Source organism: Tamandua tetradactyla, chromosome 11 (genome assembly GCF_023851605.1).
Source record: "Tamandua tetradactyla isolate mTamTet1 chromosome 11, mTamTet1.pri, whole genome shotgun sequence".
In the NCBI taxonomy this organism is placed as follows: Eukaryota; Metazoa; Chordata; class Mammalia; order Pilosa; family Myrmecophagidae; genus Tamandua; species Tamandua tetradactyla.
Window position 1 is genome coordinate 76,781,299 of NC_135337.1, and position 21,689 is coordinate 76,802,987.

The following is a 21,689-nucleotide window of genomic DNA, read 5'->3' on the forward strand; positions in this document are numbered from 1 at the left end:
GGCCTGGGGGGCTGCGGGGGGGACTTGGGCTCTTCCCCCAAGGAAGGTGGGAGCTATGGAGGGCTGTAGGCAGAGGAGGGACAGGTCATGACTCAGGGGCTCACAGGTGCTCACTGGCTGCTATGTGGGGCGGGTGGGGGGGAACCAGGGCACCAGGGTGCAGGTAACTGCACGGATCTACGCAGGAGATGATGGAAGCTGAAATAAGGAGTAGGGAGCTCATGGAGAAAGAGACAAATTCACAAGATATTTAGGAAGGAAACTTGAGAGTATTTCCAGACCAGGGTGCGGGGGTGAGGCGAGGCGAGGAGTCCAGGTTGAGCCCCTGGAAGGAGGGAACCTGCCATGAACTGGATTGGTGTGTATATGTGTGTGTGTGTGTGTGTGTGTGTGAATATGGGAGGAGCAGGTTGGCTGGATCCAGCCATGCCTGAAGGAGTCCTGGATGTGTCCAGAAGGAGAAGAAAGTAGCCAGGCCTGGTAGAGCTGGTGGGTAAAAAAAGGCAGCTAGGGGCATGCCCACGGTGGGCACTGTGCCCGCTGCGGCGAGGCTGGCAGGCAGACGCGGCGCCAGAGCCCAGGGACAGCCGGTCAGCACACGCTCACTGCCTCAGGTCATGAATGCCACGCTGGATGGGGTGGGGTCCCTGGGCACAGAGCCATTTCTGGGGAGCCCCGGAGCCTTGAGGAAGCTGCCTGACTAGTTTCTCTTGCTCTGGAAGCCAAGGGCACGAGTCTCATGGTTGTGGCTGAAATGAAATTTTCAGGGATTTTTGGTCCCAACTAGAGGAAGAGGGGGGACAGGCTGCTGGAAGTGGGGGGATTTGTCCTGCCCTGGGGTGTCTGGGGCACAGTTCTGCCTCAGGGCCCCCAATCAGGCCAGATTTCAAAGGCCTCGCCGTTATCCCAAAGGCGTCACCCCCTCCTTGGAGGTTATCTGCAGGAAACCTTGGCAACGTTTTTGTCTGAGGCTTTTCCTTGTATGGTGGCTATTGATAGAGATTCCCAGCAAGTGGGAATCCATTAAGCTCTATGCATTGCCCGTTGGCAGCTGGGATCAGAAGGGTGACCCCCATTTGAAAAAGAAAAGTACACATCTACACACATAGGAAAAAGACCAGAAGGAAGCAGACAGACTCTGGGCCACTCTCATTGCTGTTCTTCCTGCTTGGAAGTCTGTTCCCTTTGAAATTTCATGTCTGACTTTTGCAATTCATTTGGGTCTAAACCCAAATGTCACCTCTTCTGAGAGGTTCTCCCCCTTCCTCCAAGTACCCCCAATATCTGGATCCTTGCAGCCCATTTTATTTTCTCTTTGGCATTTTTCAGGGCTGTCCAGCATTATGTTAGTGACCACACTTCTCCTTGGGTACCCGGCTCCCCACTTGTCCGTGAGCTGCATGAGGGCAGGGTGGGGGTATCTGGCTCTGTCACGCCTACCACTGTGCTCCCAGCAGCCCTGCACACAGTCGGTGCTCAATAAACGTTCATGGAGAGAACAAATGATGATGCCCAAACACTAACAGTCTCTCTGGCCGAGAGGTGGATGATGGGCAATTTTTATTTTCTTCTTTATGCTGAATTTCCCTAATTTTCTGCTGCACGCGCCTATTTTATAATTAGAAGAAAAGTTATTTTGAAAAAAAAAATTACCCCCAAATGTCCCAGCTGCAAGAGCTGAGGCAATCTGGTCCCGTGTTCCTCCTCAAGGACAGTCATCTCCCGGATGTGTGCAGGGGATACATGGACCCCGCGTTTCCTTCAGGGCCTGCCGGGGCCAGCCCTGAAAGGTGCCGGGAAGGCAGGGGCAGTCAGGGAGGACTGCCTGGAGGTGGCGGAGCTGAGGGATGAAGTGGGTTTGGACAAGGAGCTAAGAGCCTGGGGGACGCACCAGATTGGAGGCCAGAAAGGGTGGGGCGGCCTCTCTGGCCAAGCGGGAATGTTGTCTCTCCCATCAGGTTTATGGGCGCCAGGGGTGGGCTGGGTGCCTTCAGAACCTTCTGAGTATAGTAGGTATTCAGAACAAACAAAAAATGAAACAAAGCTAATAGAGGTAGATGCTATTCTTGTCCCTGTTTTAGAGATGGGAAAACTGAGGAACGGGTCTCCTTTCCACGGCTTCCTTTCTGCCTCCATTGTAGTGACATGGGGCTAAGGTGGGCATAGAAAAACCCATGAGCTTTATCGGGAGTGTGGGGTGTGGGCAGTGTCCCCCAAGGCTGTGTTGGTCACTTCCAGTGTGGGGAGACCTGGGCAAATGGGGGTCCCGACAGAGAAACGAGATGGTACGGGAAAATGGGGGTGTCAAGTGGGCATGCGGGCATTGACGTAGAGGGAGCAAAAGTGATGACCAACGACCATTTCCAATCTCCAATCCCCCACCCCCGCCTTATCCCATCTAGTGAAACCCACATCATTGCTCATTTGGACCAGTGCATTTGCCCCCCGGCCTGGTTCCCCCAGCTCCCATCTTTGTCTCCCAGGGTCTGTCCAGCCCCTAACAGCCAGAGGGCACCCATGAACCCCTGAGTCAGGGCCCTTCCCTCCACTGCCCATAGCCCTCCATAGCTCCTGCCTTCCTTGGGGGGAGAAGCCCAAGTCCTCCCCACAGCCCCCCAGGCCCTGACCTGTCCCCTCCTCCTGCCCTGCCTCAGGGCCTTTGCACAGGCTGTACCCTCTGCCTGGAACCCTCTTCTCCCAGATGTCCACACCTCCTTCACCTTCTCCCACCGGGTCTTTGTTCATTTGTCACCTGCCCCCTTTCTGGTTCCCTCCTGCTCCTCTCCCCCCCACCTTCCCCATCCATTTAATGCTTTATTCCGCCCCCCATACACCAACCTTCCTCCCTGCTTTGTTTGTCTTTACTGGTCTGACCCGTTGTGCATTGTACTTCTCTGGGTTCCCACTCATTGCCCCCACTGCAGTGCCAGCCCATGAGGGCAGGCATCTTCGTGGGTCTTGGTCACTGTGGGATCCCTAGAGCCTAGGATGGAGCCTGGCAATCAGCAGGTGATCCGAGACATCTGTTTGAAAGAGGGCAGATAAAGACACCTACTTGGTGACAAAGGCGCCACCCCCAGCGTGACTTTGCGGGGGGGGGGGAGAATAAGTGAGGTGGGTGCCCTCCTTTTGCGTAAGTGTTTGTGGTATACCTACTACATGCCAGGTGCTGTAAGGTCACAGTGTGGAAGCAGGTGGGGAGGGGAGGAGAGGCAGAGCCCTGTTCATGCATTTAACAGGCGGGGCTGATCAGAGCTGCCATGGGGGACACAGTTGTGGGGAAACCAGATGCTGGCCTCTTTCCAGGCCCCTGGGTGCCCTGTCACCCTATGGAGGCAAGAGGTTGTCTCCAAGGAGACATGGGTGAGAGGCCCAGAGCAGGGGAAGGGGTGGCAGGCATGTCTGTCCCGGCTCACACAACCACGCTGACCCTGACGATGCGCATCCATTGAGCGTATCCGGTATACCCAGTTTACATTACCCATGGGGAAACTGAGGTCCAGAGTGGTGTGGGTCCTTGCCCACGGTTATGTGGGGCATGCCGGGATTCAGACCTGGGTTTGTATTCAGCCTATGCCCGGGCTGGGAGCCAGTAGGTGCAGGCAAGGCACCTACTATGCGCTCGGCGGGATTTCCCTGTGGTGGGTTCTCTACCAAGCTGGTCTTTTTCACACCTGTGTTGATACAAATCTGTGCACCGCACATGGTCTGGTGGCCAGGTGCTACCTCCACAAAGCACCAACTATGCACCTTCCCAGGGGTGCTGGGATGGGGGCTGTGGACAGAAGCAGAGAAGTCAAGGGTCCCGTGTTTACTCGGTGCCTACTGTTTTCTCTGCCATAGAAGGGATGAGGTGGGGAGTTTGCATCCAGACACTGGGGCAGCACCTACTGTGCACCCAGCATCCAGCTCAGGCCACCCCAGTGTTTGCAGGAGGTGGGATTTATATACTTCATTGCAAGGGAAGGAAACTGAGGCAAGGAAAGGGGCAGACTGGGGTTATCCGGCAAGGAGAGGCATTTGGTGCTGGGGTGGCCATAGCGGGGTGCAGATGGGGGGAGGTGAATTATCCCCCACCCAAGTTGGGGTTCCTGCAGCTGCCTGTGTGTCCCCCACCAAAGCCTTGGCCACGCCCATATCTGTCTCCCCTTCCCGGCTGGGAGCCACAGGGGGTGGTAGAGTGGTGCTTTATTTCTTGACACTTGAGGCGCTTTAAATATTATAATGACTTGTCCTCCTCGGCAGCGGGACCTCCTGGCGTCTGGACCCGAAGCAGAGTGTGAATCTCTGCTTTTATTGCCTTGGACAAGTCATTTCTCTCTCTTCCCCCGTGCCCCCCCCACCTGTGGAGAATGGGGGTGGCCGTGGGTCTCCCCCCTAGGGCTCAGGGGCGCAGGTACGCTCAGTAAACGCTGGCTCCCCACCCCCGTGTACTTTTTTGAGCGCTGATGGTGGCCTGAGAGGCGATTGCTCCAGGGATGGTGACCAGGCATGGGGGGTGGGGGTGGGATCCCTCTGGAGAGGGGTCCCTGCCCCCCCATTGTTGCGCTCAACCTGGGGACCCGCTGGACCTCCCCAGCCTCGGCCGCCGCAGCAGGGTTTTCAAACCCACACCCCTGGACAACGCTGGCCGGGATTGGCTGCTCCGGCTGGGCTGCGCCTCCCCCTGCCCCCCCAATCCTCCCCATCCCCCCCACCCCCGCCTCTCTGTCTCGGGTGTCGCGGGCCTGGCACCGCCGCCCCATCTGTTTCCAATCTGGCCGTGCGCTCCCCACCCCCTCCCCAGAGGTGTAGGTCGGGGGTGGGGGCTCTGCCACGGTGGCCCCCCACTTTGTCATTCCCCTAGACTCCAACTGGACTCGCAGCAGGAGGCTCCCCCCCCCCACCGCTGTCTCGGTGTTGGGGGCCTCTTCTGCTGCTGGGTCCCCCACTCAGCCCGGGCTGGGAGGGGATCCCTCATGCCCCCTCCCCGACCTCCCGATTTGGGTGTGTTCGCGGGGGGGGGGGGGGGGAGCGATTGTCCGCGGCCGCCCTGTCCATCATTCCTCCCGCTCCTGCGTTGCCATGGCCACGAGCCGTGTGGGGTGGGTGGAGGGGGAAGCATGGCTGCGATCCCCCCCGACCCGGACCCGGGCGAGTTGGGGTGGGGGGGTCTCCCAGCACCGGACAGACCCCCCCATCGATGCATCGGGCCCCACCCCTCCCCTGTGGTCTCCCCGCCCCACTTCCGGCCGTGGCCCCGCCCCAGCCCCGCCCCCGGCCCACAGGCCCCGCCCCCCGCGGGCCTCGGCCTCTCCCGAGTCCTCGCGGCTCGGCGGGCTCGGGACGGACAGAGGGACGAACCGAGGGACTGGCGGGCTGCTGCGGGCCCCGCGGAGGCAGCGCGCGGCAGCGGGAGGGGCCCGGGCCCCGGATCTCCGAGCTGCGGGGTGAGTGCACCCCGTGAGCCCCCTTGCACCCCGAGGCCGAGGCCGTGCAGGGCTTTGTCCCCTCCTCGCCCTCCCCACCGCCCTGACTCCGAGGGGGGTCCCCCCGTGTCTCGCGTGCCTGGCCCTCACCCCCCAGGGACAGCGCCGAGCCCCCCAGTGCCTGGCGCCCACCCCCCATTCAGGCCTGTTGTTGGCACTTTGGGAAACTCCGGACCGTTATGCTTCGCGGGGGGGCCCCCTCCCTCGCTCTGGCCCCTGGCCCGACCCCCTCCCCCACGTCCCGGGGGCGGAGCAAGCATGGGGCAGCCTTCTCCACCAGCTCCGGGGCGCCCTGATCAGGGGGCTCCTTAGGCCTTCTTGGGAGAAGACCTGAGAGGAAATGGCAGTACCATGGCGGGGGTTGGGGGTGGTGGGGGGTTAGATGGGCTGGAGCCCCAGCTTCCAGCCAGGCCCCCAAATTGCAGAAAGTTTTTTTCTCCCTTATTGGTCCGTGCTCCGCTCCAGCCTGTGGATCCCAGAGACACACTGTACTCTGCCAGAGCTTTAAAAAAATAGGGGGATCAGAGCCCAAAGAGAGTTTTGGGGTGTTATCGTCTGGCCTGGTTAGGACCACAACTCAGTTGCCATTTTCCCTCTCCCCGTTCTTGTGTCTGAGCTCCACTCCTACACCCCCATGCCTGCTTACCAAACCATGCCTCAGGGCCCCCTGGTGTGTCCCCAGCCCTGCTTCCTACCAAGGCTTTGGCAACCCTGGGGGGGCTGGAAGTACCCTGCAGAACTCCCACTTGCCCCCAGCTGTCTGCTGCTTTGCAGCTTCTTATCCACCCCCAAGAAGAGGTGAGCAGCCCCCGGGGCAGAGGTAAGGAATTTGCAGCTGGCTGCCAGCCCCTGCGGGCTTCCCCTGCCTGCGGTGCCCTCCCCCTGTGGTCTCAGTTTCCTTCTCTGAAATGGGCATGATTGTACGAACACCAAGGGCAAAGGGTGGTAGGGGGCTGGGCATGAGCTAGACCTTTGGCGCGGGCAGGGGGACTGAGAGGCCTGGGACAGGAGGAGGTGGCATAGGGAGGCAGGTTCCCAGAGTGCCAGGGGGGCTCAGAAAGGGGCTGAGGGCATCCAGGAGGGCTTCCCAGAGGAGGTGACAGCTCAGCCAAGATCTGAGACGGAGCGTGAGGGCTGAGGCTTCCTAGGGAGTGAGGAAGGGTGTGCTGGGTGGAAGGAACAGCAGATACACATCCCCTTAGGGAGAGTGAGACGGCACGCAGCTGGGGAACAAAGAGGACAGGAGTGCACTGGTGGTGGGTGATAGGCTTTGGTGGAGGCTGAGTCTAGAGGGCAAGGTTAGGGTTCTGGGTTTTAACAGACAACAATGGGGAGCCGTGGAGGGGTTTATTTAGCGCAGAGCTGGCCCTAAGGTAGGGGCAAAGGGGCCCAGAAGTGATGGCAGATCACTTCTGCCTGGGAGGGGGATGAGGAGCCTGCGGCTGCAGCTTGTAGGATGCATTGACAGGTGGCCTGGGCTAGGGCAGGGCGTCCCTGCAAGAGGGACCTGGAGGCAACCCTCTGTGTCCTGCCAGCTGCGGTCACTTTTGCAAGGGCTTGTGGGAAGAGCCCGGGGAGAGAGAGGGTGCATGGATTCAGGCGATCCCGGGTCCCAGTGCCTTGCAGGAGAGGGATGCATGCACATCTTGGTGTCACCAGCTCCTCCTTGAAGCCAGCATGGGGTTCGCCCTGGCAGAGGCAAGCCTGGAAAGCTGGGCACCCAGGGAGCGGGGAGTGGGGGTGTGGGACTCTGTCGAGAGCTGTGTGACCCCAGGCATTCCATGGGCCCTCTGTGAGCCTCAGTGTCCTTATCTCAAGTGGGAAGAAACATGAAGGGTGGGGGTGGGGAGCACCCGCTGGGCATCACTGATTCCTCTCTCTCTCTCTCTCTCTCTCGGGCTGGACCTGGACCCCCACCCAGCCCCACCCAGCCACTCCTGGCCACCGGATCCCTTGGGGACAGCGCCCTGAGCTTTTGTGTCTTTCCAGTGCTGAGCAATAGCCAATTAAGGCCAGATCCCTCGGCCCTGTTCCGGGAAAGGATCCCACCCTGAGCCCATTTCCAGTGGGGGGTGGACATGGAGGCCCCAAGGGGGCAAGCGGCTTGCCTGAAGCCATCTTGAGTCCACCAGTGGCTGTGGAGCTAAAAGCCAGGGTGTAGGTCTCGCGCCCCCAGAGCAGTGCGGAGTCCTGGGAGGTCAGAGGCCCCGGCCCTGCCCTCGAAGGGCTGTGGGGACCCAAGCAGCAGGGACAGTCCTGAGGCCAAGAAGGGGGGTGGGTGGGGTGGGAGAGCTGGGAGACGAGACAGGGGGTCTTTTTCATGCCAGCTTTGCCACTGTTAGCTCCCTCTCAACTGGGGCCCTGGGCATTCCCCTAGGATTGGGATTGGGGAGAAGAGTCCCCAGGTTTCTCCCCCCACCCCCCTGCTCCCTCAGCTCCTCCCGGGACGGGGCAGACCCTGGGGCTGGAGCTGGGGTGGGGCAGGGCCCCTGGGCACCCTCAGGCCCCATGAGACCCCGCCTGGAGCGGGTGACACAGAGGCTATTCGCTGCCCAGTCATAATGACCCCTTTATGCTCCCTGGAGTGCGTGGGCATGCAGGGCTGACCGCGTGATCGTCCCCCAGTGCCTGGCAGGAATGGGTGCCCACCCGGCCCCCCAGCAGGCTCTACTGGGTGCAGAGAGAGTCGCCAGCTTTCCTCCATTCATGCAGAGGCCGTGGGAGACCGTGAACAAATAATTTCACGTGGGTTCCAGAGCTGGGGGTCCCGCCAGGCACGTCCCTGCTGTGAACTGGCCATAGTGGGCTTTCGGTGCCTGGCAGAGATGAAGCATGCACAGACATCTGCAAGGAAACTGTGGGCCGGTGGGGACCCCTGTACTTCCCCAGGCCCCTCCTCTCTGTCCTCCCCAACTCCTGCTCAGCCTCAGCTGCTGCCCGAGTTATTCCCGGCAGTAGCCGGTGGCTCCTATGGGCAGTTGTTCCTTTCTCTGCAGCCACACGTCCCCCCAGGGCTCAGGGATTGTGGCACCATGCAACCCTGGTACGCCCACCTCAGTTTCCCCTTTTGCACAAGGGCAGGGACAAAGGATGGGCCAGGTGCCAACCTAACCATGTCCTTCATTGTCCAGGGCTGCCCAGGGTTCCTTAATGTCCTGTGCATCCAGGCGCCACCACCCACCTCCATCTCTCACCTCTCTCCCTAGGAGCTCCCAAGTGCAGCTTCTTGTCCCGCCTCATGCCCTTCCCTGAGCTGAGACACCTTCCAGCCCCCTACACTGCCACTCCCAACACCCATTAATTTTCAACCAAATAACATTAAATCTGGAGGCAAAGCTTCCAGGTGGAGGGAACGGTATGTACAAAGGTCCTGAGGCAGGACGTGCCTGGCGTGCTGAAGGAGCAGCAAAGAGGCCTGTGGGGCTGGAGTGCAGGGAGCGATGGGGAGAACAGGAGGAGGGGAGGGCACGGAGGGGACTGGGCAGGGCCTGGGAGGCCGTGGGGAGGTCTTGGGCTTCTACCCTGAGGAAGGTAGGAGCCATGGAGGGCTGTGGGCAGAGGAGGGATGGGGCCCAATTTAAGTGCTCCCAGGTGCCCTCTGGCTGCTACAGGAGGGACAGACAGTGGGGATCCAAGTAGGAGAAAATGAACCCAGTGGAAGAAGAGTAGAGAGTCAATGCGATGGGTCTGGGGTGCACTTTGAAAGGAGAGCTGCTGAGACTTCTTGACCTTCTCCTCTGACTGTATATGCGTCTTCCAGGAAGTGGTTGGCCGTGGGAGGGCTCTCCCCTTCCCACCTCCCCCATCACAGGAAGTTCCCCAGGGAGGAGCTGGGTCCTGAAAGACATTGGGACGTTTATCCTGTCTGTCCTGGCCTCACCACCCCCTTTCCTGCCTCCGTCACCCATGCCTTGCAGGTACCCATGCCTGTCCTCAGCCAGGCAGTGCAAGGGCTTGGGCCCAGGAGGGCGGGGTGCTGCGGGAGCTGGAGAGTAATTAGGGGCTGCCTGGTTAGAAGGCAGCTGCTGCTGGCTCCCTGGGGAGTAAGCGGTGTCCTCCTATACCTCCCTTCCTAGGCCCTCTGTGTGGGTGACCCCGCCCAGGCCAGCCTTCCTAGGAAAGGACACTGAGGCTGCAGCCCGGATGCCACTGCCCCAGGGCCCATGGTGGGGCAAGCCCCTCTGGGCCCTGGACTTGCTGCAGTGCCTCAGTTTCCCCAGGGGCGCTCTGAAGTTCTGCACATCTACTGACCTGGTGGGGCTAGCAGATGTGCCTCTGTGGGCACATCTGGGCGGTACCAGCCACTCTGGTCACCCAGTCATTCTCAACCAGGGCCACTGCCTTCCTCGTTGGCTCCTTTTGCTCTTAAAGGGCCCGTCGGGGGTGGGGAGCGGGCCACAGGGTAAGGAGTTGCGCTGTGGGCTTCATTCTTCCCATCTTGCCACTCCCCAGCTGATTGAGTATGAGTGTGAAGCTGTACCTGCAGTCTGACTGTGTGCAGTCTTGTCCCCATAGCCTGGCTTCATGCATGCATGTGTGAGTGATAGCACTCCAACTTGGCACATCTGAATTTGCTGCCTGGCCATGTGTGCAGGGGTGGTCTGCTGCCTGTATCTGTTGCCTGACTGTGTGCACACATCTATGTGTGAGTTTTATCTGCCTGGGCGCCCAGGTGCTGATCTGATCTGACTGTGTGTTTTTATTTGCCTGGGGCTGGGCTGTGTTATATGTACTATCTGCTTGACTATGACCCTGTTTATGTATCTCATCTGGCTGACTGTCATCCGCAGGGAGTGCCTATTTGTATCTCTGGTCCTACTGTGTGTCCCTACTATGTGGTATGTGTGGTCTGCCCGATTGTGATCCTGGGTGTGTATCTTGTCTTTCTGTGTGTATGTGCTTTGGGTCTGACTTTGCATACCTGACTCTGGCATCTGGTTTTGTGCCCATCTGTGCCTGTGGTCTGACTATGTGCATGTTTTATATGCCTGACTGTGTGCATGCCCATCTCCGTTGCCTGTGCATGAAGGTATCTGTGTCCATGTCTGGTTTCGTTGTCTGCCTGTGGTCTGACTGTGTCTGAGCCCGTGTGCCTGCCTGTGGACTGACTGTGCGCATACCCATATATGTCATGGTTGCCAGGCCATCTGCATCCACCTGTGAGCATGTCTAGTTTCTGTGTGTGGATGGTCTGACTGGGCATCTGTGGCCTGACTGTGCACATGTTGTGCCTCCCCAGGCATCCCCTGCCTCCACTCTGAGCCATGACCCAGGCACCTCTGGCCCGGCCTTTCCCCGGGGCCGCCCTGGGGCTGGGTGAGCTGACCACAGCTGGGTATTTTGGGAGCCGAAATCACAGGGACTTGCCCCATCATTACAGGGCACCCGTCCCTGTGGCTGCAGCCCATTTCCGTTCAGGGCATGACCTAGGGTGGCTGCGGACTTGACCCAGCCACAGGAGCCCCACCCTCCGCTTTCCCCTGCCCCGCCCTGGCCCTCTGCCCTGCTGGCTGTGGCCAAAGTGGAGGTGGGGGAGAAGGAAAGGTAGGCCCTGGGTCAAGGTTGAACCTGTGGCAAGGGTTCCCTTCTGCCCTGGAGAAATTTAGGCTCTTGGGGGCTGCGAATGCTGTGTGATCTACATTTGTATCTAATCTGCAAATTTTAGTCATTTCTGATTTTAGTCATTTCTGAGACTCTGGGATGTGGAGTTGGGGTTTAGGGGGATGGGGAGGTGTGACCTATGAGGGGCAGGAAGAGGGACTTGTCCCGGGGTGGGGGGCAGCAAGTGGCATTCCCAGGAAAAAGGCACCGAGGCAGGACAAGCTCAGCCTTGGAGCTAGAGGAGGATGGGAGGTTGGCAGGAGTGTTTTCCCTTGGGACAGTGGGAGCCATAGGAAGTGTTAGAGCAGGGGCGAAGGGGCAGGTGTGCACTGCTGGTAGTGGGGGGCCGTGTGGTTGGGCGGCAGCTCATAGCACCACATGGCAACCAGAAGCAGTGAGTACAGTGGGAGCGTTCAGCTGCGGTCAGGGGTCAGCTGGGGTCAGGGGTCAGCCAGGCTCAGGCTCAACCATAGTCAGACTTGGGGCTTGGCCCAGAGTGGAAGCTCAGCCAGGGACTCAGCTGGGGTTTGGGGACCCACCCCACATCTTTCTTCCCTCCCCATCTCCCCCCACCGCCTCCCCCTCCTCCTGCCATAACTGCCCCTCCTCCTTCCCAGACTCTCATGGCCCTTTTGTTGTCTCCACAGACGCTGCCCCGTCTGACACTCGGCTCGAAGCCTCTCTGTGAGGGACCTGGGGGGGGCCATCCCCACCCCTCCCCAGGGCATAAGTCGGAGGTCGCTGCCAAGCATGGCACCTGCCCGGGGCCCTGGTGTGGCGTCCGTGGTTGGCCCCGTGGGCTTCCTCTTGGTCCTGCTGATCGGAGGCTGCGCAGCAGAAGGTAAAGGCGGCCGGCGCGGTGACATGTGCGTGGGCCTGTGCGCGCGTGCGAACGCCTGTCCCCAGCTCTCCTCCCCGGGGCTCCTGGTTTTTCCAGGAGTGAAGTGGAGCTAAGGGTCTGCTGTGCGCTAGGCCCCGAGAGTTCACAAGTACATCGTGATGGTGACATTAATGAAACGGTAAAAGTAGCAACAATAATATCTGCGTAATGGTGACATTAATGAAACGGTAAAATTACCAACAATAATACCCGTTTCTCAAGCAGCTAAGCACAGACTTTGCTAGCTTTATCTCGAGCCAGCCTGTGCCAGGTTGATTCCTTTCCCCATTTTCCCACTGAGAACAACCAAGCCTCTGAGGGAGCAGGGACTTACTTGAGGTCACCCCTGAGTGAGCCATAAAAGTTAGTTCTTCTTTTCTTCACAGCAGGCAGTACATGCTAGCACCCAGGTTGCAGGCACCCAGGCAGACAGACCTTCTCAGACAGAGAAAGGGAGCAGGAGTTGGAAACAGGGAAGATCAGGGATGGTTTCTTAGATGAGAGGGCACTGGGGCTGGGGCTTTGTGGATGCATAGGAGTTCACCAACGGAAAGGCCATTCCTGGTGGAGGTAAGAGCACATGTAAAGGTCCTGGAGGAGATGAAAAAGCTGCATTTCTAGGTATACCGCAGGGAGGCATTGCACAGTACCACGGGTGACATGTGGGGTCAGGCCGGGGGGGCTCCCTATCGTGGAAAGAAGTAGTTTTCTGCAGGCGGGTTTGGATCCTGGCTCTGTTCCCAGCTCACCATTTGATTTCAAGGCCATTGATTCAACCTCCCTTGGCCACCATTTCCACCTTATTGAATGGGATTCAGATTCCTCCTTTACCAGGAGCCTATTAATTATTGCTGCTAGGCTGATCCCACAGACATACATCCTGCCTCATCCATTCACATTTTTCTTGTTTTCACATTGTTTTTTAAATAAACCCCTTACACGTTTAGATCGACCGCCACACCCAACAAGGTGAGTGTCCCTGTCCTACAGATGGGGAAACTGAGGCACAGCAAGGTTAAGTGACTGCTAGAGAGTGGCTGTGCTGAGATCTGAACCCAGGACCACCTGGCACAGAATCCAGGTTCTGAACCACCAGTCATGCCGTCTCCTGGTCTGGGGCCTTGCATGGCTAGCCATGATCTGTCTGGCCGATCCTAAGGGCCTCTGTTTTCCTGGACTCTCTTCCCCACAGCGAGAATGGTGGGAAAAAGGCGCTGAGCAGTTTTGAGTTTTCATTCATTCATTTAATGCAGGGTCTCAGCCCCTTGCACCGTTGACATTTGGGGTTGGGGCATCCTGGAGACTGGAGGATGTTGAGCCACCTCCTTGGGGCCCCCCCAACTCGATGCCAGGAGCCCTCGCACTTGTGACAAGCAGAAATGTCTCCAGACAGAAATGTCCTACCCCCAAGTGAGACCCCCAGATTTAACTTACATTGATTGAATAAATAACATATTTGTCGCCTCGACATCTTGCCCTGATAACAACATTCCTGGGCATGTGTGTCCATTTTATCATTCAGCAGTCCTGGAGCTGGGGTCATCCCCTGTTTTACAGGTGGGGAAACTGATGCTGCAGAGTGGCTGCTCTGTCGAGGGTGTGGAGGGCACGGAGTTCAGGTTCGCTCCTTGGTCATCAGTTCGTTCAGTGGACTTTTTTATTTTTTTGAGAACTCTTCACACATACAATCCATACATGGTGTACAATCAGTGGCTCACAATAATATCACATAGTTATATGTTGATTGCCGTGATCATTTTCTAGAATGTTTGCATAAAAAGAAAAAACTCATATGTACCTTACCTCCTCCCTCTCATTGACCACTAGTATTTCAATCTACCCAATTTTTTTTTTACCCCTTATCCCCCCCTATTATTTATTTATTATTCTTTGTTTTTTTAACTTGTCTGTCCCTACCCTGGATAACAGGAGCATCCGACACAAGGTTTTCACAATCATAGGTCACATTGTAAAAGCTATATAGTTATACAGTCGTCTTCAAAAATCGAGGCTACTCTCCCCCTCTCTGCGTGGGACATGACTCCCAGGGGTGTGGACCTTCCTGGCTACGTGGGACAGAAATCCTAGAATGAGCTGAGACTCAGCACCAAGGGATTGAGAAAACCTTCTCGCCTGAAAGGGGGAAGAGAGAAATGAGACAAAATAAAGTGTCAGTGGCTGAGAGATCCCAAACACAGTCTAGAGGTTATCCTGGAGGTTGTTCTTACGCATTAAGTAGATATCACCTTGTTAGTCAAGATGTAATGGAGAGGCTGGAGGGAACTGCCTGAAAATGTAGAGCTGTGTTCCAGTAGCCGTGTTTCTTGAAGATGATTGTATAATGATATAGCTTTCACAATGTGACTGTGTCTGATGCTCCTTTTATCTACCTTGTCAACAAAGGAGTAGAACATATGGAATAAAAATAAATAATAGGGGGAGCAAATGCTAAAATATATTTAGTTTGAAATGCTAGTGATCAATGAAAGGAAGGGGTAAGGGGTATGGTGTGTATGAATTTTTTTTTGTTTTCTTTTTATTTCTTTTTCTGAATTGATGTAAATGTCCCAAGAAATGGTCATGATGATGGATATGCAACTATGTGATGACATTATGAATTACTGATTATATATGTAGAATGAAATGATCAAAATAAAAAAAAAAATCAAGGCTACTGGAACACAGTTCAACAGTTTTAAGTACTTCTCTCCAGCCACTCCAATATACCATAAACTAAAAATTGCATAAGAATAACCTCCAGATAACGTCTTGACTCTGTTTGAAATCTCTCAGCCACTGAGACTTTATTTTGTTTCATTTCTCTCTTCTCCCTTTTGGTGAGTCCCAGATACCGGGTCCCACCGAATCCCTGAAGTCCTGACCCACGTTGCCAGGGAGACTTACACCCCTGAGAGTCATGTCCCACGTAGGAGGGAGGGCAGTGAGTTCTCCTGCTACACTGGCTTAGAGAGAGAGACCACATCTGAGCAACAATGGAGGTTCTCTGGGAGTGACTCTTAGGCATTATTATAAGTAGGCTTAGCCACTCCTTTGCAGAATAAGTTTCATAGGGTCGAACCCCAAGATCAAGAGCTCAGCTATTGATTTGATTGTCCTCCATGCTTGTGAGAATATCAGGAATTCTCCAGGTGGGGAAATGGACTATTTCCTCCTTTCTCCCTGGTCTCCCAAGGGGACTTTCCAAATACTTTCTTATTCTCTGCTTGGATGACTCTAGGATATATCAGTTTGAACACTAACTTGTACAGACCAACAAGATCTCACACCCTATTCAGTGTACTTATGGTGTTCAACTAACCTGACCATACAAGTTAAATTAGCATATGTGCTACCCAAAATATAAATTTTGCACCAAATAAACATCTCTCCCTTTGGTCTCACAGAAGTTGAAGTTTTAAAATTTAGACCATATCATCCTTTACCCTGTATTCTGGTTTGCCTTAGTCCTATCCAGATAGCTTCATTCATATCTCTAGTTGAAGTCCAATCCATTCACTAGGCTTTTACTACGCATCTACTACATACTAGGCCCTATTTTCTGCACAGGGGACAATACTGAGAAACATCCCTGCCTTAGGGTGCTGAGTGCTGTTTGCCTGGTGGGTGAGCCAGGGAGCAAAACCAAGCAGGGAAAAGAGGTGAGGGGCGAGGGGAAGGCTAGTCAGAGAATTGCAGTGTGGAGGGAACCCTTGAGCAGAGAGGAGATGGGGGTTGTCTCCATGGAAATCTGTGGGAAGGATGTTCCAGGCAGAGGGAATAACCTGTGCAAAGGCCCTGGGGCAAGATTGGACCTGGCGTGCTGGAGGAGCAGCAAGGAGGCCCCTGTGACTGGATCCAAGGGAGCATGGGGAAGAGTGGGAGGAGGGGAGGGCAGGAAGGGGACAGGGCAGGGCCTGCAGTGGGTGGGGGGCTGCAGGGAGGATTTGGGGTTTTCCCCCAAGGAATGTGGGAGCCATGGAGGGCTATGGGCAGAGGAGGGACAGGCCCTGACTTCTAGGCTCCCCGGCTCCCTCTGGCTGCTGCAGGGAGGACGGAGTGAGGGGGGTAGAGTGGGGGTTGGGAGGTCACCAGGGTGGAGATTTCAGTGCTGGTGCAGGTGAGTGATGAGGAAGTGTGAGCTGCACATCAGCACCTGGCAGGTAACAGGGTTCGCTCCATTGCTGGGCATCTGGTCCCCAGCAGGTGGGCCTCTTTGCAGAAGCCCTGTCTCCTGGGTGTGGTTGCCACTGCCAGCTTTAGGAGGTGACCCCGGGACCTTGGGGTGCCACCAGAATATGGGCCTTTGGGCCACGGAAGTTCTGGGCAGGCAACTGCAGTGGCAGCGTCCAGTGCCAGGAGGAACAGTTTGTGCTATAGAAACAGTCTCTGGTCTGAACAGGCCTTCCCAGGATGCCGTGGGGCCAGCCCTGGCGGAGTTGGAGGCAACAGGGTGGGTAGGTCACAGGCTCTGGCATCAGAGTTCTTCCCCGCAGAATCTTAAATGGAAAAACAGAAATCAGGCCAAGCTGAGACAGGGAGGGGAAGGCTCAGGCCCTAGATTTTGGAAGAGGCCTGAGTTCCCATCCCAGGCTCTACACTGTTGGCATCATCACTTAGAACCTCAGTCTCTTCGTCTAAGCAATGGCACAGATGCAGTGCTTGTGGTCAGCGGAGACCTAGCATCCCATTTATTGAACGCACACTATTTACAGGGATCCAGGTCTAGCTGGGACCCAGTCTGAATCCTGTCCTGCCCCTCACAAGCCTGGGGTAGGTCTCTCGCCCTTCCCGTGCCTCGCTTTTGCTTTTCTGTGACCTGGGCATAAGACTGTTGCCCAACCCATCCAGGCCACCACCTTGGTGGGTGTTTGGTCACCAAGACATGCTTACGCCCCGCTGCATCCTCCCTGCGCCCTTTGTCTGCATTGCAAGAAGAGGAGAGAGGGTTTGCCCAAATGAGAACGTCCAGGCATCTGTAAGAAACTGTCTCATGGGGAAACACAATGGGCCAGGAAAGCTCCTGGCTGGCTCAGATCCCAGAACCTTCTGGACATTGGCCTAGAAGGTGCTTACTCTCTGGGTGTGTGTGCGTGTGTGTGTGTGTGTGTGACCCCTCTGAGCCTCACAGTGAGAGGTGGCTTCTTTGACTCCAAATGTCAGGGGGACCTCCACTTCGGCCAGAGAGGAGTTGGGGGGAGGTCCCAGGAAGCTGGAGCTGCCCCATGCACGTCACCTGAGCCTCAATAGGGGGTCTCTGAGAAGGCTTCCCTGGGGGGGAGGTGCTGGCCAAGCTGTGATGGAAGCTTCCAGATGCAGGGGAGCAGGAGCAGCCCCCAGCAAGGGCCTGTCCACGTCTCCATCCCTGGTTTGCTGGATCGCAGCGGCCGAGGGGTGTATCCCTGGCTCTGAGTTGTAAACAGGCAGCTGGAGGCCTCTCGCCACCCGCCGCCACTCCCCTCTTCCCTCCGAGGGCTCCCGTGGGTGGATTTTTCCCAGAAGTAGTAAGATTCCTGACCCGGCCACAGTGATTTTTCCCCGTGTCCTTGGCTGGGGATTGGCTGTCGTCCTGGGTCACCGTTCCCGAGGCTTGGAGGAGGGACAGCCCTTGGCAGTCAGAGCCAGGGAGGCCGGACCAGCCTCGGGGAGCGAATCATCTACCCTAGATCGGGCCCAAAGCCTGAAGGTGATGGGAGGAGAAGACACGGGTTCAAACCCCGACACTGCCCTTGCTGAGCTGTGTGTGACCCTGTGCGCGCTGGGCAGCCTTCCTGAGTTGAGACTGTGTACAATCTCAACAGGATGAACAATCACTGGCTCAGAGTGAATGAGGCTGGGTGTGCCTGTGCACAGCATTCTAAATGCACATGGTCATATTAATAGGAGCATGGTCTGGGGAGGAGGGAGGTGAGGGGCCCCTCCCCCCGGCCATCAGGTCAGGGACTCTGTCTTATTCAGACCGTGGCCTGAGCCAATGATGGGAGCAGTTGGGGCCTGTGGGAGACCCAAACTTGGAACCGGAGGCCTCTCCCAGCTTCCCAGAGCTTCCGGAGCAGCCAGAACTTTCTGGGGAGCCCGGGTGGATTCCACACTCACTCTGCCCATCTCTGGCTGGTCCTAAGAAGCTCAGAGAGTCAGCATTGCCCAAAATTTGGGCAACTTCTGCCTCTCCTCGAATCCCCAACTTTTGTTCACCTAATGGTTTCTGTTAATTGGCTCATCTTTTATTTTAAATGATCTTATCTCTTAAAAGTAATTTTAATTCTGCTTTAAGTAGTTCTAAATCCAAACAAGAATGCCAAGGCATGAAGCATTTGACACTGCTGGATCCAGGCACCTAGTTTCTCCCCTGGGAGGCAGCTACTACTTCCAGTTTGTTGTAAATGAAAATATATTCTCTTTCTCTCTTCACGTGCATACACACAATTTTTCTCTCTTTTCATTTTTCTTATCGAACAGTGTTCTAAATATTCTCCCTAGCTTTATTTCATTTAACAACATATCTTGCCTGTCTTCCATGACAGGGCAAAAAAAAAAAAGCACCCTAGTCCCTTTTTTCAGCTGCCTAGTATTCCACCGAGTGGAGAGACTAGCATGTTACATGATCCCCTTTTGTTGGATACTTGATTGTTTCCTGAGGGGCCTTGTAAATCCGTTGCAGCACTTGAATCTGCCATGAAAATCTTAGAAGTAACAGAATTCATATTAAAGACTACACTGTGGTCTTACTATGAATACTGGGGAGGAGGGGGTGGGAGTCTTTATCCCTTGGCAGGAAGGAGTCGATGGTTACTGTAAAAAAAAGCTGTTAGAAAGGAAACGTTATAAAAATCTGCTGGCTCCTGGGACCCGGCCCAAGCACAGAGTTGAGATTGTTCTTGGTGGAAAGTTCTTGAGACTTTCTTGGCGAGTCTTAATGCTTGGGATCATTCTGGGTGGGTGAAGAACACGGACTCAGTACCCAGCCTGGTTCAGATCCCCTTGCCAGCCACGTGGCAGGTGCCTCACCTCAGCTCTGCCTCAGTTTACCTATGTGTAAAATGGGGGTTATGCGCCCGTCCCTCCCCATCAGTGCTGTCGGAAGGATTTGGTCACACCGCACATACAATATGCATACAATAAGTGCTCAATAAAAGCTTACTTTAGTGGTCGCGGGTATCTCAGGCGCAGGTTTGGGGAAACCCTGACAGTCCCCTCTGAGGCCCCACCTCCAGCTCACAGTCCTGAACCCCAGCCCCTTGTGTCCAGCTACCTCCTGGTCCGAGAGGCTGGAACCTGGGTTTCGAATGCCAGTTCCAACCCCTGATTCCTTAACCATCCCCCTCTTCCCTGCCTGGTGCCTCAGTTTCCCCACAGGGCCCCCACCAGGAGATTCAACCAGGTTTTTTTCAGGGCCCAGAACTCCTTAGGGTTTGGACCCCACTGGGGTCTCCAGGTGCTGAATTGGGGAACTCCAGACTTGTAGGAATCCCCCCTCCTTGGGACCGGTCAGAGCGGGCAAGCCCCTCTGGGGGGTGTCCATGTGTGAATGTGCCCTGTGGTGTGTCCAGGTCGGGATGGGGTGGCCATGCAAATCCTGGGGTGCCCTGGATGCCACTTCCCAGAAAAGGCATTGAGTGGCAGTATCTGCCTGTCTTCTCCTCCGACCCACCTTTGGGACCACATGGGACCTCTGTGGCCAGGCAGGGGGCAGAGGGCACATTGGTGTGGCCCCCGTGGGGACCGGGCCACTCTTCCCTGTTCCGTCCCCAGAGCCGCCCAGGTTCATCAAAGAACCCAAGGACCAGATCGGCGTGTCAGGAGGTGTGGCCTCCTTCGTGTGCCAGGCCACGGGCGACCCCAAGCCACGGGTGACCTGGAATAAGAAGGGCAAAAAGGTCAACTCACAGCGCTTCGAGGTGAGTATGGGGCAGGAGGAGGCAGCCCTGGTCCAGTGTGAACCCCTTCCCCAAACACGGCAGCAGCCATGGGGGCCCCTGGACCACCCTCTGCAGATGGGCCCCTCTCTGTGCCATGCACACTGTTCCTACCTGCTAAGCGAGGCCCCTGCCAGGCTCGCTCACTCGGCCTCCTCCGTGCTGTGTGGCCTCAAGCAAGGCCTTGCCTTCTCTGAGCCTTCACTCACCCAGACACTGGGATTCACAACTCTGCATACACACACCTGCTCAGGTGCACAGTTCCACATCCAACATGCTCGTACATGACTTTACACGCCGGTCACGTGCTTACACACACAGGCCACACCTCTGCATGCATGTAGTACCCTTTACTTGTCAGATGTCCTCAAGCCCAAGTTTCTGTCTCAGGCGCGTTTACATCAGCAACTCTACGGGTTAACACGCCAACATACAGATGTACGTGCACACATGCGTGCCTGCGTGCACACACACACACATACACACACACATACAGCCCCTAGCTCCTCTCCCAGACATGTCCCTAGGGCTGTCCAGGCACCCCATCCTCACCCTGCCCTCCTTCCCTTGTCCACGCAGACAATCGAGTTTGATGAGAGCGCAGGTGCCGTGCTTAGGATCCAGCCGCTGCGGACGCCCCGGGATGAAAACGTGTACGAGTGCGTGGCCCAGAACTCGGTCGGGGAAATCACGGTCCACGCCAAGCTCACTGTCCTCCGAGGTACTGGGTGCCTCTAGGCGGGTGGGGAAGGGGCCCGGGCACTGGACCTTGGGGATGGACGTCAAAGGAGTCCAAGAGAATGACCCCAAACACTCCTCCTTTGGGGTTTTTCCCTCTGGGAGTCCTCGATCTTCCTTCTCCAGCCCGTTCACACCTTCTGGGCCCAGGGCCTGCTGGTGGGTGCTTACTGAGCCTTTGCAAGAGGGAGAGAAGCTTAGGGACTGAAAGTGGCACGTGTTTAGTGACATTCCGGAGCCTTCCTCTTCCATCATCTCAGTCACGTTCTTCTGATCACAGGAGGCAGAACCAACTCGAACTAGCTCAAGCGAGAAGGATTATTAATTGGTCATTGCAATTAAGATTTCCACCGGGTAAGCAAGCTTCAGGTTCAACCAGCTCCAGGAGTTCCTATGATATTTTCAGGACTCAGTTTCTCTCCCATATCCTCAACGAGTCACTGTTAACTCCAGGCTCACAGCTCTCCGTCCTCAATTCCCCCTCCCCCCCCAAAAAAGTGAGGTCTAAATAACTTAGGGCTGATGTTTCTTGTCCCCCAGCTCAGATCACTTATTGATCTGTGAGCCAGTCAATGCAGCCAGGAGCAGCAGATACTATGGCCAGACCAGGCCGATTACCCCAAATGAAGAAAGGACAAGTCAATGCTGGGTAGACGGAAAGTTGCCCGCCACTTCTACCATTCTTTTCCCACAAATCCTTTGGAAACACCGCTTGACTTGGCCTGTTTGCTGGCCTCATGCAGACGGGCCAGGGGTCTGTGGAAATTTCTTCCCCATTATAAAACAGCCTCGTTCAAACAGCTTTGCTGCCAGCCCACACCCAGGCACTCCCTGCCACCTTCCCCTTTGCCAAGGTTGTTTTAGAGCACAGGGGTCAAGGGTTTTGGCTTGGGTTCCCATTCCGGCACTGCCACTTCGTAGCTGTGTGACCTTGGGCAAGTTAACGAACCTCTCTGAACTGCAATCTCTTTGTCTCTAACATGGGGCAGCAGGGGTGCCCACCGCCAGGGGCGACGATGTGAATCAGATGGGTGAAGGATGTTAAGAGAACCTAGCAGGCAGACCACGAGGGTTTCCTTAGTTCTACTT

The 21,689-nt window shown here is 56.2% G+C and overlaps 1 protein-coding gene across 6 annotated transcripts in view; it reads left to right on the forward strand.

Annotated features, from left to right (window-relative positions):
- The window catches only part of PTPRS (protein tyrosine phosphatase receptor type S), a 105,649-nt gene that overhangs the window by 27,659 nt on the left and 56,301 nt on the right, over positions 1–21,689 (forward strand). For 4 of the 6 annotated variants that reach the window (XM_077121056.1, XM_077121059.1, XM_077121061.1 and 1 more), the window contains exons 2-4: positions 11,717–11,910; positions 19,699–19,844; positions 20,442–20,583. In XM_077121056.1, coding sequence (XP_076977171.1) covers positions 11,820–11,910; positions 19,699–19,844; positions 20,442–20,583 — 379 coding nt within the window. In that variant the 5' untranslated portion in view covers positions 11,717–11,819. Of the gene's footprint in view, positions 1–5,332; positions 5,430–8,046; positions 8,214–11,716; positions 11,911–19,698; positions 19,845–20,441; positions 20,584–21,689 lie in introns of those variants that run through there. The other 2 variants (XM_077121057.1, XM_077121058.1) reach the window with 2 other exon arrangements.